The following is a 15,140-nucleotide window of genomic DNA, read 5'->3' as shown; positions in this document are numbered from 1 at the left end:
AAAGGTGAATGAATGAGCACGCCGGCTTCCCTCTTATACCCGGACATCCGGGGAGGAGCCCGGCATGCAAATTTCATTCGCCAATTTTCATTGGCCTTTTCTAAATACTCAGAAGATGATAGGTTCTCAAGACAAACCCCATTCTGTCGGTTCGACACAACGTCTCGTTCCCTCCATCAGGGAACCGAGGTTACATCCGTAACCAAGACGTTTTTCTATGCAATTTTTTTGTCCGTTTTATTTGTGCTATCTTTGAAACAAAGGGCATGCATTTTATCACTGACAGCAATTACATAGTACATAGGGCCTTAGCCATCCTCGTCACAGCCCGGGAAGCATGCGAGGTGGTGGCTGATTCTCGGGAGAAAACAGCCACCCGTGACCGCAACGTCTCGATGACCATCTGCCTGCAGTGCGGGCAAGATGAGTCCACAAAGGCTGTCTCAGCGTGTTGGACCCCCAAACACCTGACACAGACATCGTGTTTGTCCCCATTCTCGATGAGGACACCGCACCCAAGAGAACAGCAGGACATGCCACGCTGGAGAAATTTAACTCTTTTTAGGTGAGTCACCGTCTGCAGGCTCGAACACCTCTGGAACCGCCGAGACACCCAGGGGAAGTCGCTGCAGGAAGGGACAGTCTGCTGCACCACGTCGTAGAACTGGCAATGTAGAAAATTTGCTAAGCAGCAAGAGAAGATCTTCATAACCGAAGGCTCCGAAGAACAAAAGGTGAATGAATGATGCACGCCGTCTCCCTTTTATACCCGGATGTCCGGGGCGGAGTCCGGCATGCAAATTTCATTTGCCAATTTTCATTGGCCTTTTCTAAGCAGTCAGAAACGATTGGTTCTCAGGGACGAACCCCATCTGTCGGTTCGACACAACGTCGAGAGACCGACAGAAAGGGAACTAGTGCTAAGTTTTGACTGAATGACTTGAATTTGAATTGGGTTTGCAGTGTTTTGATAGAATTAGCATATGTTGAAAAAGGCATTCAGCATTTTGAAATGTAGAGTTTCTATTCATTTAACAAAATGTGGTTTTGGCAAGAAAATGTAATATTTGGCTAATTGTGTGATGTAGGTGTGTTACTGTGTTAAGTGTTAGAAAAAGTACTTTAAGTATTGGTAAACGCTTGTTAGCAATTGAAAAAAACTGTAATACATGTACAAAATGAGATACCGTGTTTTTGCCTTGTCCGGTGGAGCTGGTACATCCTGCGAAACACGGCGATGTGTATGTAATGCCACTGTCTGAGCACACCGGATTCCATTCAGTTACAGAGCAGGAGCAGTTCTGGTTACACTGAGACACCAGTGAGTGTTCATCATGTGATATAGTTGCAGTCCTAAGGAGGAATTTTTCGATTGGTGATTGTCACAAGTCAGCGTTTCATTTACCAAACAGCCTACAAGCTAGAGAAAAGGGTGGGTTGGAGACATATACAAACACTTTACCCATTGTAGGACACAGTGAGCCCGGCCACACGCACATTGTCACACTTTGTGCCAAACTGGAAGAGGAGCAGAAGGTACGCTGTGATGGAGGCAATAAAATAGAGCTGGGCCCCAGCCACCACACTCAGCTTATACCTCTTCATTATTAAACCGCCCAAAAATATTCCCACGGCAATCACAGGCAGGTTCAGGACACCTGGAGACATAATGTGTTTTTGTTACAATTACAGTCAAACCTGTTGAAATGGTGTATTTTCTTGGGTTTGGTGTTGTGTTTCTTTTTCATTAAAATGCTCTTTAACTTTTGGTAGCCAAGAAATATTTACCCAAAAGTTTATCCTTGTTGCAAGTGTTACGTATTTGTTTTGGTTTGTCTTTGGTCTGGTTTGTTTTGTAGGAAGCGTCTATTGATGACATAATTCCTCCTCTCTCTGGGCTTTCCTGTGGCTCAGAGGTTAGAGCATGGCACTAGTAATGCCAAGGTCATGGGTTCGATCACAGGGGATTGCACGTAGTCAGAAACAAATGTATAATACAATGCAATGTAATAATGCTTTGGATAAAAGCATCTGCCAAATGCATAAATGTAAATATAAATTATTGTCAAGAGTGTTTACACCTGGATGAGGCCGTACTGGGTACTTCCGGAGTTACTATGCTTCCGGGGTGCCATTGACTTCATGATTGTTTGGTTCCATGGTTCCATGGCTCCATGGTTCCATTGTTTGTGTTCCTTTGTACTTAGTTATTTTCCCTGTTGATTCATTTACTTGTTATTCTCATGTTAATAAATTCATGCGTGTAGTTTCCTTTGTCGCGGTTTAGAGCCGGCTGTGACAAATGGGGGCTCGTCCTTTAACTTTCGAGAAATTCAGTGGATTTGGCATGATTTTGGAAGCCTTTTGGTAGTTTTCGTTCGGTTATTTGAATTGTTAGCGTGTTTCCTTTATATAGCGCTATTGTTTGTGATGTTTCATATATCATTTTGGAGGAAATACTCGCTGGATTTGGAATGAAGCAAAATGGATTACTACTTTGAAGTTGGGTGTCTTTTGCTGCGTATTTTGTAAGGTAAATGATTTTGCAAATCCGTTTATGGGGGAATTTTGAACAATATTTGTGTTCCCTTGTTAGGTTTAGCTGCTCGTTCCCTTTTGGAGCGAGTGGGTTTATGTAATTTTGTTATTTTTGTGGGGTGATCGTGAGTAGAGCAGTTATCTCGGGAGCATATCCGTGGTACGTGGGAGTCGCCAGAGTGCTGGTTGATTTTCATTGTGCCAGCGGGATTTGATGCATAAATACCCCTCACCAGTAACCACATGAAGAATAGGATGAGCTAGTTTTTTTTATTTTTTGGAAAGGGAACTTGTTATTCCTCCTGTTGGGGTTTGTAAAATACACCTATTGGTAACACGTATTTAAGAGTAAACATGTCTGATGCAGTCGAAGATTTTATTAGTCCTCCTTCTGATGCTTTGTTTGATTCATGTACGAAGGATCAATAGTTTAGAATTGCAGATTATTTTAAAATTGAAATTGAGGATAGGAGAGTAAAGGAAAGCACAATTACAGAAATGCTTAGAACGTAACTTAGAGAACGGTCCATATTGGTTGAAAAGGAAGCTATGGCCGGTCAGGTTAAACCTCCTGTTAGCACTTTTACCTTTGAGCAGCAGGAACGGTTATTGATGTTAGAGCTTGAACAGGAGCTTTTAAGACTGGAGATAGAGCGTGAAACAAATAGGAATGAGCAACAAAACATTGAGTTGCAGAAATATCGGTGTAGTGTATTTCGGGAAACTATGAGTTTAACCACAGTAACATACTTATGTAACATACATAAATTAATTGTGATTAACCATTAATTATTTTATACACTTTAACCTGATGCAGCAGAGCTAATAACAGCGACAAACTAAATACCCTCGTCCACCGAGTGATCAGCAGATCGTATATTAACTCTAAGAAATATTACTCCCCTGGCCTGGAAAAACAATACTCTTACTGTAGTACAGTATCACTTCAGAAATCTTAACGAAATCAAGCAGTTTAAGTGACGTTGATATGTGATAAATGAACACAGAAACAATTTGAGCTTGGATACACATGCGGTTTATTTATCTACACTACGGGGGAACTAAAACCAACTACTAACAAGGACCAAACATTAACAAACAAACATAAAATGATAAAACAGTAGAAAATGAAAGAAAATAGATAAAGCAAAGAAAAGGGCAGTATTAAATCAGCTATTCACATCTGCACGAACCATCAAGGACAAATCTCCTTATTTAAAAGGGGCAAAGCTTATACGCAACCGGTTAGCAATAGTTCAGATACTTGCATTGGCTTCTTTGTTTCTCGGGACACGTGCTGGCGCGTGTATCAAAGGGTCCTGATGCGTTCAGAGCGAGCCGGGAGTCTGTTGGAATTTGCTGACTCAAACTGCTGGAAGATGCTATCTCTGAGGAGAGACAGGTCTCGAGAGGTTGAAAGAACACGAACAAGCCGAACGCGCAGGAGCGCAAACGCCCACGAGCGAACGAACATACACAAAAGAGCAAGCTTTCCTGCGTGTTCAGGTGTTTTAACACAGATGGTGTCACGCCCCTCCAAGGTGGGCGATCCAATGTGATGAGATAGTTTTGGGCGCGAAAACACGTTTCTTTGTCCGGCACACTAACTCATTTGCATTTGGTCGCCTGGGAATTTGGAGCAGTAGATAGTCTTAGAATAAAATAAAGTGAACATGGTATAAAAATACATTACTGTGCTATACACCATATATATACCAGAAATACCACGACGCACACATGCATGGGAGGTTATATATTGAAGGAGAATAACAGGGAGACAAACATACAACGTGGGGGTTTACGGATATGCACTTTAAACCAGTCTTTTGTTGCTAAATAGAGAGAAAGAGAGATTCTTTTGGAATAAACCGAGGCTCTCAGCTTGTGGGCGACATGGTTTTTGTCACTTTGGTGACCAGCCCTGTCCTCCCCCCCCGAACCTCCTCTGAAGTCCGGGGGGGTGTTTAGACAGGTCCATTTGCCCAGACTCGTCGGTGCCTGCTTGAAGTCCTGCTGAGAGGTTGCTATGTTTTACAATCACAGATGGTAAACTTTGATCCGACCATACCCTACATATCCCCCCTTTCGGACGACGGGGTTTGTAGAAGCTTAGATGGCCGATGGTTGTCTGGATCTTAATGGTCGAGGTGACAGGTTGGTCTTACTGGTCCTCAGTGCTGTGGCGCACTGGCAGTGGGTCAATCTCGAGGAGGTTAGGTTCGGGCTCATCTTGCGTGCCTCTCTTCTCGCGGCTCCGTTTGAATGCCCGAGGAAACGCCGCCGTACACTTGTTCACTGACTCCTGCATTCCGTTGACCCTTCTCTAAAGGATGAAGGACAAGCCAAGAATAAGGGCATACCCTAATGTGGTGGTTAGGCACAGTGCAGTGTCCGCGGCGGTCCAGGACCTGACCACAGCGGAGTTGGCGAGAGCAGACATCCGATCCAGAGTCTGTAAGGCCTCGATAATAGGTAGGTTCAGTAGAAATGCCATCTCGCCTTGCTCAGGGGCTATGTGCAGAGGGATCGCACTACCCAGAGAGTATGCAAGATGGGCTTGAAGGGGGTTGGTTGGCCCTAAGGTGGCAGAAGTTTCTTGGACAACAGATGGGAGGTTGTCTCACGTAGTTGTTATGACATCAAATCTTGTCATCCACATCACATTCCTCTTGTGAATCTCACCGGGTGCAGCATGCTCTCTCCTTCACGTTTTCTGCAGTGATTACAGAGCAAAAGCAGGTGTCATGCTCCGGTGTCTTTCATTGAAGTACTGGTGAGCGGTGTAGGGTGTGACGAGGTTGAAGTCTCTTGGTTGGCGCTTTGGATGTTGTGGTGGTATTGTCTGAGCTTAGGCCATCAGATCAAAAAGAGACACACACGTCGGTTGGTTTGAGGTCCCTTTGATGGCGGTGGACACAAGCGGGCTGTTCCCGTCCCAGTTTACATGTTAACAGACACATACTTCTCCAGCGTACTGCTCATTGTTCAGTTGGTTCCTTACACTTGGCCGGCTGAGACTGGTTCAGAGAATGGAGTTAGGCTTGTATGCTTGTTGGTTTCCAAAACCTCTGTGCCTGATGTCGGTCCTGGAGTGGGCGTTTCTGTCTGAGCTGGTTATCAGTAGCCGTCTGAACCTGGGGAACATGTGGAGGTGTGCTGTGATGCAGTGGTCTGTCTCGTGGGATGCTGGGTGGTACTCTACCCGCTTGGTGAACTTGCGTGTGATTGTAAAAAGTTATGGTTGCCCCTTGTTGACCTGGGCAGCGGTCACACACAATCTTTCTTGATGTTCTACCCTGGGGAGGTGGCTGTTTTGCGTCATAGTGAGGGTGTGAAGTTTGCTGGTTGGAGCTAGAATCAACTCCACATCTACTGATGTGCTCTGTCGCTGCATGCCAGGGCAGTGCGCCACTTCTTTGTGTGTTAGTGGCTTTGGTGTCGTGGTGTCTGGCCCATGGTGCGTCGTAGGCATACATCAGCATGACCCCCCTTTGTTCCTGGAAAGTTGCATGCCGTGGCGTTGTGTTGTTACAGGAACAGACTAGAGGATTTTGCTTATCAGACGCAGCAAGGTTGGACATCGTGAAAGGAAGGTGTTTAGCATCGCTTGTGAGCGTTGGTGGTTGCTTAAGCGAAGCTGTATTTTAGGCAGAGCCAGTGTGGGTGGGTGTGATGCGGGCGGCGTGAGGTGGTAGCTGTGGCTTAGAAGTGATGCGTGGGATGGGCGGGTGGGTTTTTGGTGACCACCGGTTGCCACAAAATGCCTCAGTTTTCACAGGTTTACTTTGAATGTTCTTTCACCTTTTCCCGCAGAGGAGCATATCGTGTTCCTTTGTGATGACACTAGGTGTCTGGAACAGGTGTTAATGCTCGACTGGCTTATGATTCGCTATGTTTCTTGCCAAGTGATAGCGTGTGAAACTTAGCTTGGCCTACTTTGATTTTATGCAGGTAAGAAATTGTCTGATGGAGTTTTTGCGATTTGAAGGATTAATCCGGATAGCTGTCACTTGTGCTGTGATGTTTGGGGCCCCAGCTTGAAGTGTTGCAGTGGGACAGGCTTGTCATTTTCCACAAAACACCTGATCTGGGTGTGCAGTGCCTCACCATTGTGTTGTCGACCATGTGGCTTTGTGTGCATGGGATCTGTGGTGAGGAGGCGTTGACTGTTACAAACATCACAGGTTGGTGGCAGGTCTCTATGGTTACCTTCTGTGTTCTGATGTGAATGGAACATCGCTGGATGGCTTGTGAAGCACGGAGCAGCTCTTGTCATCTGAGTGCTCAGGCTGTGGTAAGAGCCGTGTTCAGCTGGTGCTTGGCTACCCCCCTTTCGTTCTGGTCACGTTGTCAGTGTAGACCAGTGTTAAGGCAGTGTTTGGCAAGTCCAGCTTTCAGATGGAACTCCATTCAGCAAGGGTAGATCAGGCATGTGGTGAAGCGCAGGTGCCATTTGGTGTGGCACCGTCTTGAGCGCTCATTTACATGAGTGGGCAGTTCTTTTTAACAGTTCACAAACCTTGTAGGTGGTGTTCTGTGTAGTCCAGGATGCAGCTAGCTTGGGATGTAATGTCATGTGGTTCTGTGAGTGGGGCCACATAGTTGACATTAGTTCTGCATCATTGTCTTTGTGAAGAGTGGCTCTAGCACTTGCAGTTGATGGCAGGTGCAGGGCATTGTCCATCTCCTTAGAGTGGTAATCCGTTGTCATGCTCTTCATGAGGGCATTGTTCAAAGTCTTTGGTAAATGTACTCACTTGTACAGTATGCATGCTGCAAAAGATGACGTATTCAGTAAAAAGGGGGTGTGGCTTCCAGAGTGGGCCATGTTCCACGTATTCCATTGAATATGTGTGGTTGAAGGCTTGGTCCCACTGTGTTGAGCTGAAACAATGACCCTTTTTGGTGAATGCAGGTGCTACAGTCTCATTTATTCACCAGAGTGCAAAGCTCTGGGCTGTTCTAGTCTACTAGAAAGTTCTCCCACTTGACAGGGCCCCCCATGGGGCTGTGAGATTCACGAGAACCAGGAAGTAGCAGTTACAGCATTGGTTATTCCATTTCAAGTTCAAAGCACGGGTGTCCTAGGCCATGGCCGTGGTTGACAGGCATGAGTCCAATGGAAACTGCGCGCACTTGACAGAAGAGGAAATGTCTGATGCTGGTGTTGTCGTGGAGGGCGTGTGAACAGTGCAAAACTGATGTCTGAGATATCTGCCCCTAGTTCCTGTATGGTGCCTGCTATCATCATGTCACTTGTTGATGTGCCTTTGGCAGGTAAGGGCAGGAAACGTTTTGGTCGTCGTCTGGTTTGACCTTGAGACTGAGTTCTCGCGACTGGCTGAGATGTCATGCCTAACTTTTGTGACCTGGCAATGCATTTCAGACGAGTTGGCTGGCTGTGAAGCGGAAGTTCCCGTACTTGAGCCCAATTCTTTTGTAATGGTTAAAGTCTCTTAGAGGCTCAAAACAATTTAGCAGGTCTCTGCTGGTGATGAGAGGGCGTGTGTCCATCTGTGATATGTACATGGGGTGTACATGCTCGTGGAGCTTCTGGTCAGTTGTGTGGGAACTTCTTGTTTCAGTCATACCTCATTTGATGGCCGCGTGTGTGTGTCTCGGCTTGTTCTGGGTAGTCAGCCATCTGATGAGGTGCGGTCTGGGTGCCATGCTCATCTTGTGTTAGGATGACTGTCTCTGTGGTCGACAAGCAGGTTGCAGAGATCTGGACGTTTCCTCAGTAGGAGGGCATTCATGAGGGTTATTCGTTTCTCATGCCACTCGTGGTTGAAAAGAGTCTGACTTGGATTTTTACATCCTCCCGTTGAGGTTTCTTGTAGAATCAGCTCCTTTGATGTTCTCAGGATCTCTGCTGGCTCAGACGTATTTGCACGGTTTTTCTCTCTGGACAGGTGTCATCCATGGTGTTGAGATGAATTCCTTGGTGACTGTTGGCCCGGAACAGGTCAGTGGCTCCTAGGTTGCCAGCTGGGTTTCCACGGGGCGCCGTCTTTCGTGTCCGACGAAAGTGGTCAGCTCCATGTTGTCTCAGGGCATCCTGTCTGGTGCTTGGCTGATCCCGGCAGGCTGTAACATCTGCTGAGTCTCTGCTGAAAATCTACTGCTGTGGTGCACACTCTAGAGTTAGTTCTTGGTGATGTGCAGAGATAGGCAAGATTTAAACAGTCTTTATGGAGGCAGCGCTATGTTCTCTGTAGGTCTTATGGGCTGAGTTCCGCAGATATCAGGTGATCTTGGCGGAAGAAGGCCGTAGCGCTTAGGTGATGACTCACAGTGTGATGCGGATTTCTGAGGCAGGAGAGTTTTGCGTTGAAGTCTTCTTCCCTTTCGGCCTGTTCCGTCCTCTCATGTAGGCTCGGATGCTGGCTGTAGCAGAGGTGTTGTAGCTGCTGTAATCCGCTTTGACAGTTTCTAACTGCTGGCATAGGCTGCTGTGGTCCTCTAGGTTGGAGGTGATCCTAAGCAGATGATCTGTCTTGTGTGGTCACACTGGGCAGTGTTCCTGCCTAAGAGTCAATGTTTTGCAGGTAGGAGTTTGTTGTGGCCTCCTGCAGTGTTCAGGGTGACAGCATCTAGTGGTGACAGCTGTCATGTTTCTGGCCAGCTTGCTGGGGTCTGTGGGGACACGCAGGGTATGTGTCTGCAGGTTCTTTTGAATGGTTCCTGCCCCACCCCTCTGTGTTTGCTGGCTAGTAAGGTGTGAACAGTGGGCTTTCGCCCCCCCCCTTCTGCAGCTTTGGGCTTTTAGCTGGGGGGCTGGACAGGAGAGATTCTGTTGCATTCTCCTGTCTGTTCACCTTATAGTCTGCAAGCTATGTTCTGTTCCTTTTGGTTCCATTGCTGAGTCATGGCTTGGACTTCAGCGTGGACTGCTTGCAGATGGCCTTTATAGGCCTTGGCCGTGGCATTGTATTGCTGTCTGCCGGGGCCATTATGAAGAGAGCTTCTGCATGTTGGAGTTTTCCTACCAGCCCCTCTCTGGCGTCTGCTCCAACTGCTCTCTTCGCTCAGTCTGTGTTGCAAAGGACTCTTGTAGCTTTCATCTTCTCCTGTAGCTTCTGGTCCTCTTCATCCGCTGTCATTTGCAGGTCCAGCTGGTCTAGGCGGTTCTGCACGTGCTCCTGGCTCTAGTAGGACGATCTGGTCGTGGTCACTGATGATCCTGGCTGTGCACTTCAGATGAGTTTGTTGTCTCTCTGTAGTTGTAGCTCTGGTTTAGATCGTGATCCCTTCGCCAGTTTAGGTCGTCTGACCAACAGCTCTCAGCACAGTTGACGTGTGCAGATGTTGGTCCCAGGCAGGAGCACGTCGCATCGCTTTGCCTGGTCTCTAGCTGGTCTGGCAGGTGACAGGACTGGATGGTCTGGACATGCTGGCGCACTGGGGGCAAGGGAGAAGAGCACAAAGAGGCCAATGCAAGTCCCTACAAGCTTAAGTGAGCTCTATAACACTTATATGTCATGTGTTGTGCAGCTAACTGGGGTGAACGGTCAGTGGCGCAACTTAAACACCTATTTATCCTGGCAGTGAATTGGCGGGGTGGATAGTAGGTGTGTGTGTGGGTATGTGGGTACAGGGAAAGAGTCTGAGCAAATGTGTCGATGGGTTGAAACTAAGGGGGTCATTCTACTGACTGGGGTAGTTTACTTCGTAATGTGTTGATGAAGAATTCCCTGATGGCTCATGCAGATTCAGTCTTCTAGAAAACTAAAGGTAAAACAGGACAGGATTAAAAACCAAAATGAAAAGATAGAAGAGGGAACAGAGAGGGTTGCCTTACTTGGCTCAGCTGGTTGGCAACACTAGAGTTATGACGGGGCCTTCAGGTAGGGGGCGCTATGGTGTCATATAGGCTAGGGAGGCAACTAAGCTCAAAACAACAAGGACAAAATAAACAGTTTAACGGGGGTGGAAGGGAGAGTTCCCACTTCTCTTTCCGCCTATAGCAACTCAGTAGGGGCTGTACCTTATTTAATAGACCTGGGCATGAAGTGAGGGCTTCCAGGTGGGTACTAGTAAAGCAGGTCCAACTGTCCGACCTTTCTGGACACACAGCGGCAGTCACCTCAGATCCCTTGCCCTACACGCCACTCAGGTGCGACCACACAAACAGTCACAACTCTCAGCCCAACCTGACAGTACCTAGTGAGTAACCAACTGACGGGCACAGAGAAAATTGGGGTTTTACCCGGGGGTGCCACTCGCAACAGACATAGCCCATAGGCTTTTCTTCCCGCTACGTGGTACTTCCCGGCGTTATATACCCCAAAATTGCTGCAGTGCACCAGTTAGCGCTATTGGTCCCCACTCGCACTGGAGTGCCAGTGGCTGACTTCTCCCTGCCTGCCGTCACCTAGAGTGCAGGGACTGAGGTATCCGAGGCTATCTGCCGCCAGTGCCAGGCACGCCAGGACAGCCAAATCCGCCCACCAGACACCACTGAGGAGAGCGACGTCACTTCACTACCCAGGTGCCTTAGAGGAAGTGCTGCCTATAGGGAAACACAAAGGCTGAACAGGGTTAGGGTTAATGGCATAGCTGGAAATAACCCAGAAGATAAAAGGTCAAACTTTAAAATTTGCGAGCCCAGTGAATTAATTAAAATCAAATTTTATTAATTATGTTCCTAGGTAGGGAGCAGTATAGGGAATAATGAGAAATGAAACAAACGAAACCTACAATATTGAAATAACTGAAAACAAAATTAAAACCATGTAACCCGAAACTAATTATTATTATTATAATAATTAATTAAACTGAAAATAAGAATCAGAAAGTAAATGAACAAAATAACTGAGAAATCAAAACAACAAAAACGGAAATGAGAGAAGTTAAGGAGGGAAAAGACTGACTGAGAGGACCCACAAAATGGCGTGGTCGAGCCACGCCAAAGGGAAGTTGGGGAGGAAGGGGTGGAGTTAGGAAAATGTTAGGCACTTCCAACACACTGCCCTCTGGTGTTAGTGGGATGTAACACCCTACCCTAGACTTCAATGCGATTACGTCTCACGTTTAACTCTCGTTTTACACGAAGACTTTAACAATCACTTTAAAAAAACATTCCAGCGGCAATTGTTGTTGACAAGAATTTACATCAAGAATAATGTAAAACACAGATTAAATAATGAAATTCAAACTGGGTCTACAAGAAAATGATGTTACAGCATTTGACGTCAAATTGATATAAATTCAAATCAAATTGCCCGCTGGGAAGCGTCACGGATGGTGACGTTTGATCTCGGCAGATCCGAGTTCCGCGTCAGCTCGTTAGATGCCGGCAGGATTTATTCGCTGCCCAAACACTGAGTTAAAACACACAGTAACAAACAAACAAACAAACACAACGGGATTTCTTCGCCATCGTACAATTAACTTGATCAAGATTTTTATCACACTCCCCTTTAAACGGTCGTCATCTACGGTTTAACTATAGAATATACAGTAAAATACATATACAGTAAAACAGTATCCTTCCGCCTCGTCTACTCAAAAAGAGGAAACAAGAAAGCACGCATTAGTTAGCTAGTCTAATGGTTAAACTTCGGGGAGCGGTGTGTCTTAGTTGAACACATTGGAACACGCAATGCATCAAAATACACATAATTCGGCCGTACACGAACTAGGGAGGAAATTCGCTCCACTATTTCCTTCACGCTAACAAGAGGATTTCTTCGCTCAGATTAGGGCGATCAAATGATATCGGTACTCTCTATAAAATATTTCTTCGTTTTATAGGGTCACATTAAATTTGCAGTTAGCTTAACCATTATTAACAAATACCTTGGGCTTTTCCTAAACAGGTCACAGAGGCTTGTTTCGGTGCAGTAACTTAAGGGAGCGAGTCTCGCTCTACCTTCTTTGCGCTAAAAGAGGATTTCTTCGCTCAATTTAGGGCGGTTAAATAATATCGGGACTCTCTATAAAAGATTTCTTCGTTTTATAGGGTCACATTAAATTTGCAGTTAGCTTAACCATCATTAACAAATACCTTGGGCTTTTCCTAAACAGGTCAAAGAGGCTTGTTTCGGCGCAGTAACTTAAGGGAGCGAGTCTCGCTCTACCTTCTTCGCGCTAAAAGAGGATTTCTTCGCGCAATTTAGGGCGGTTAAATAATAGCATAGTGCGCTATAAAGAGATTTCTTCGTCTTTATATTGTCACTAACTCTATGACAGAGGCTGAGGTTTTCTCTGCGAGAAGCTCAAGAGTCTGCCAAGGATAGGTGGGTGGGTCCACACCTTCATTCATACATAAAGTGCCATTTAAGAGAGTATTCGGTTTCGGTAACACCCATAGAAACACACATGAATAGTCACTGAGTTCTGCTCACAAAACAAGGTTTAAAACTGCCCGCGCATTCTCCACCAATATATGTAGTGTATTTCGGGAAACTATGAGTTTAACCACAGTAACATACGTATAATTAATTGTGATTAACCATTAATTATTTTATACACTTTAACCTGATGCAGCAGAGCTAATAACAGCGACAAACTAAATACCCTCGTCCACCAAGTGATCAGCAGATCGTATATTAACTCTAAGAAATATTACTCCCCTGGCCTGGAAAAACAATACTCTTACTGTAGTACAGTACCACTTCAGAAATCTTAACGAAATCAAGCAGATTAAGTGACGTTGATATGTGATAAATAAACACAGAAACAATTCGAGCATGGATACACATGCGGTTTATTTATCTACACTACGGGGGAACTAAAACCAACTACTAACAAAGACCAAACATTAACAAACAAACATAAAAGGATAAAACAGTAGAAAATGAAAGAAAATAGATAAAGCAAAGAAAAGGGCAGTATTAAATCAGCTATTCACATCTGCATGAACCATCAAGGACAAATCTCCTTATTTAAAAGGGGCAAAGCTTATACGCAACCGGTTAGCAACAGTTCAGATACTTGCATTGGCTTCTTTGTTTCTCGGGACACGTGCTGGCGCGCGTATCAAAGGGTCCTGATGCGTTCAGAGCGAGCCGGGAGTCCGTTGGATTTAGCTGACTCAAACTGCTCGAAGATGCTATCTCTGAGGAGAGACAGGTCTCTAGAGGTTGAAAGAACATGAACGAGCCGAACGCGCAGGAGCGCGAACGCCCACGAGCGAACGAACATACACAAAAGAGCAAGCTTTCCTGCGTGTTCAGGTGTTTTAACACAGAGGGTGTCACGCCCCTCCAAGGTGGGCGATCCAATGTGATGAGATAGTTTTGGGCGCGAAAACATGTTTCTTTGTCCGGCACACTAACTCATTTGCATTTGGTCGCCTGGGAGTTTGGAGCAGTAGATAGTCTTAGAATAAAATAAAGTGAACATGGTATAAAAATACATTACTGTGCTATACACCATATTTTAAGAAAGGAAAAGAGGAACATTTTGATATGACCCATGAAAGGGTTACAATCACATTGACCTGTAGTTTGTACAAGAATGTAAATATAAACAGAAATACCACGACGCACACATGCATTGGAGGTTATATATTGAAGGAGAATAACGGGGAGACAAACATACAACGTGGGGGTATACGGATATGCACTTTAAACCAGTCTTTTGTTGCTAAATAGAGAGAAAGAGAGATTCTTTTGGAATAAACAGAGGCTCTCAGCTTGTGGGCGACATGGTTTTTGTCACTTTGGTGACCAGCCCTGTCCTCCCCCGCCGAACCTCCTCTGAAGTCCGGGGGGGTGTTTAGACAGGCCCATTTGCCCAGACTCGTCGGTGCCTGCTTGAAGTCCTGCTGAGAGGTTGCTGTGTTTTACAATCACAGATGGTAAACTTTGATCCGACCATGCGCTAAATCGGTTAGATGTAATTCAAGAAGGTGGACGGAATAATGGCTTGCATGATGCTGTTGAAAGGTTTGACACTTCGGGCAATCTGCGTTTGATTCCTAAATTCGATGAAAAAGACCCAGATACCATCTTTACGTTGTTCGAGCGGGTGGCGGATATAAAAGGTTGGCCTAGTAAGGAGCTGTTACGACCTTTTATAAAGGCATAGTCTAGGGTTAAAAGTAGCAACATTTATTCTGTGATAACATGGTGAGATAAGGCTGGTGGCAAAAGACAACACACAAAACACTTATTTCTTTAACTTAAGTTGTTAATATACAAACATGAACTAATGATATCAAATAATATTTACCAAATTGATATTAATAAAGAGAAAAGGATAAGTTAGTGACGCCAAAAGAAAGAACATAATAAAACAAAAAGATTCTAACTTGATTTAAACAACTAACCTAACTAAGCAAAGAAAACAAGGAAAGCAAATTCTTCAACGCTAAGCGCCGTATACTTCCCTGCTCTAACTAATCAAAAGGATAAATTAACAGGGGGTGGCGTTCACCTCTTACCTATTGTTTCTCACATCGAATTTAGCTAAATGTTGCAAAATGGAAGTCACGTGACATCTTCCCTGTCCACAATTCTCTTGAAAATTGAGTAGACTTTATGTAGCGTAAGATCATAGTTCAAAGAACGAACGCCATCCATATAAACAATAAGAACAACATAACACACGAAGTGACCAAATCATTAGAGTAATAAAACAGAGGTCACAAAACA

At 45.3% G+C, this 15,140-nt stretch overlaps 1 protein-coding gene across 1 annotated transcript in view; it reads right to left on the bottom strand.

Moving 5' to 3' along the window:
• The window catches only part of LOC130550125 (solute carrier organic anion transporter family member 1C1-like), a 10,836-nt gene extending 9,168 nt beyond the window's left edge, over positions 1–1,668 (bottom strand). Inside the window, exons 1-2 of the mRNA XM_057327501.1 lie at positions 1,463–1,668; positions 1,188–1,353 (exon numbers count right to left, since the gene is read on the bottom strand). Of these exons, the coding sequence (XP_057183484.1) occupies positions 1,188–1,353; positions 1,463–1,668 (372 nt within the window). The remainder of the gene's footprint in view (positions 1–1,187; positions 1,354–1,462) is intronic.
• Between the last annotated feature and the right edge of the window lie 13,472 nt (positions 1,669–15,140).

This window comes from Triplophysa rosa, unplaced genomic scaffold, assembly GCF_024868665.1.
Source record: "Triplophysa rosa unplaced genomic scaffold, Trosa_1v2 scaffold23_ERROPOS5925052+, whole genome shotgun sequence".
Lineage (NCBI taxonomy): Eukaryota > Metazoa > Chordata > Actinopteri > Cypriniformes > Nemacheilidae > Triplophysa > Triplophysa rosa.
This window is presented reverse-complemented; position numbering and strand designations above follow the sequence as displayed.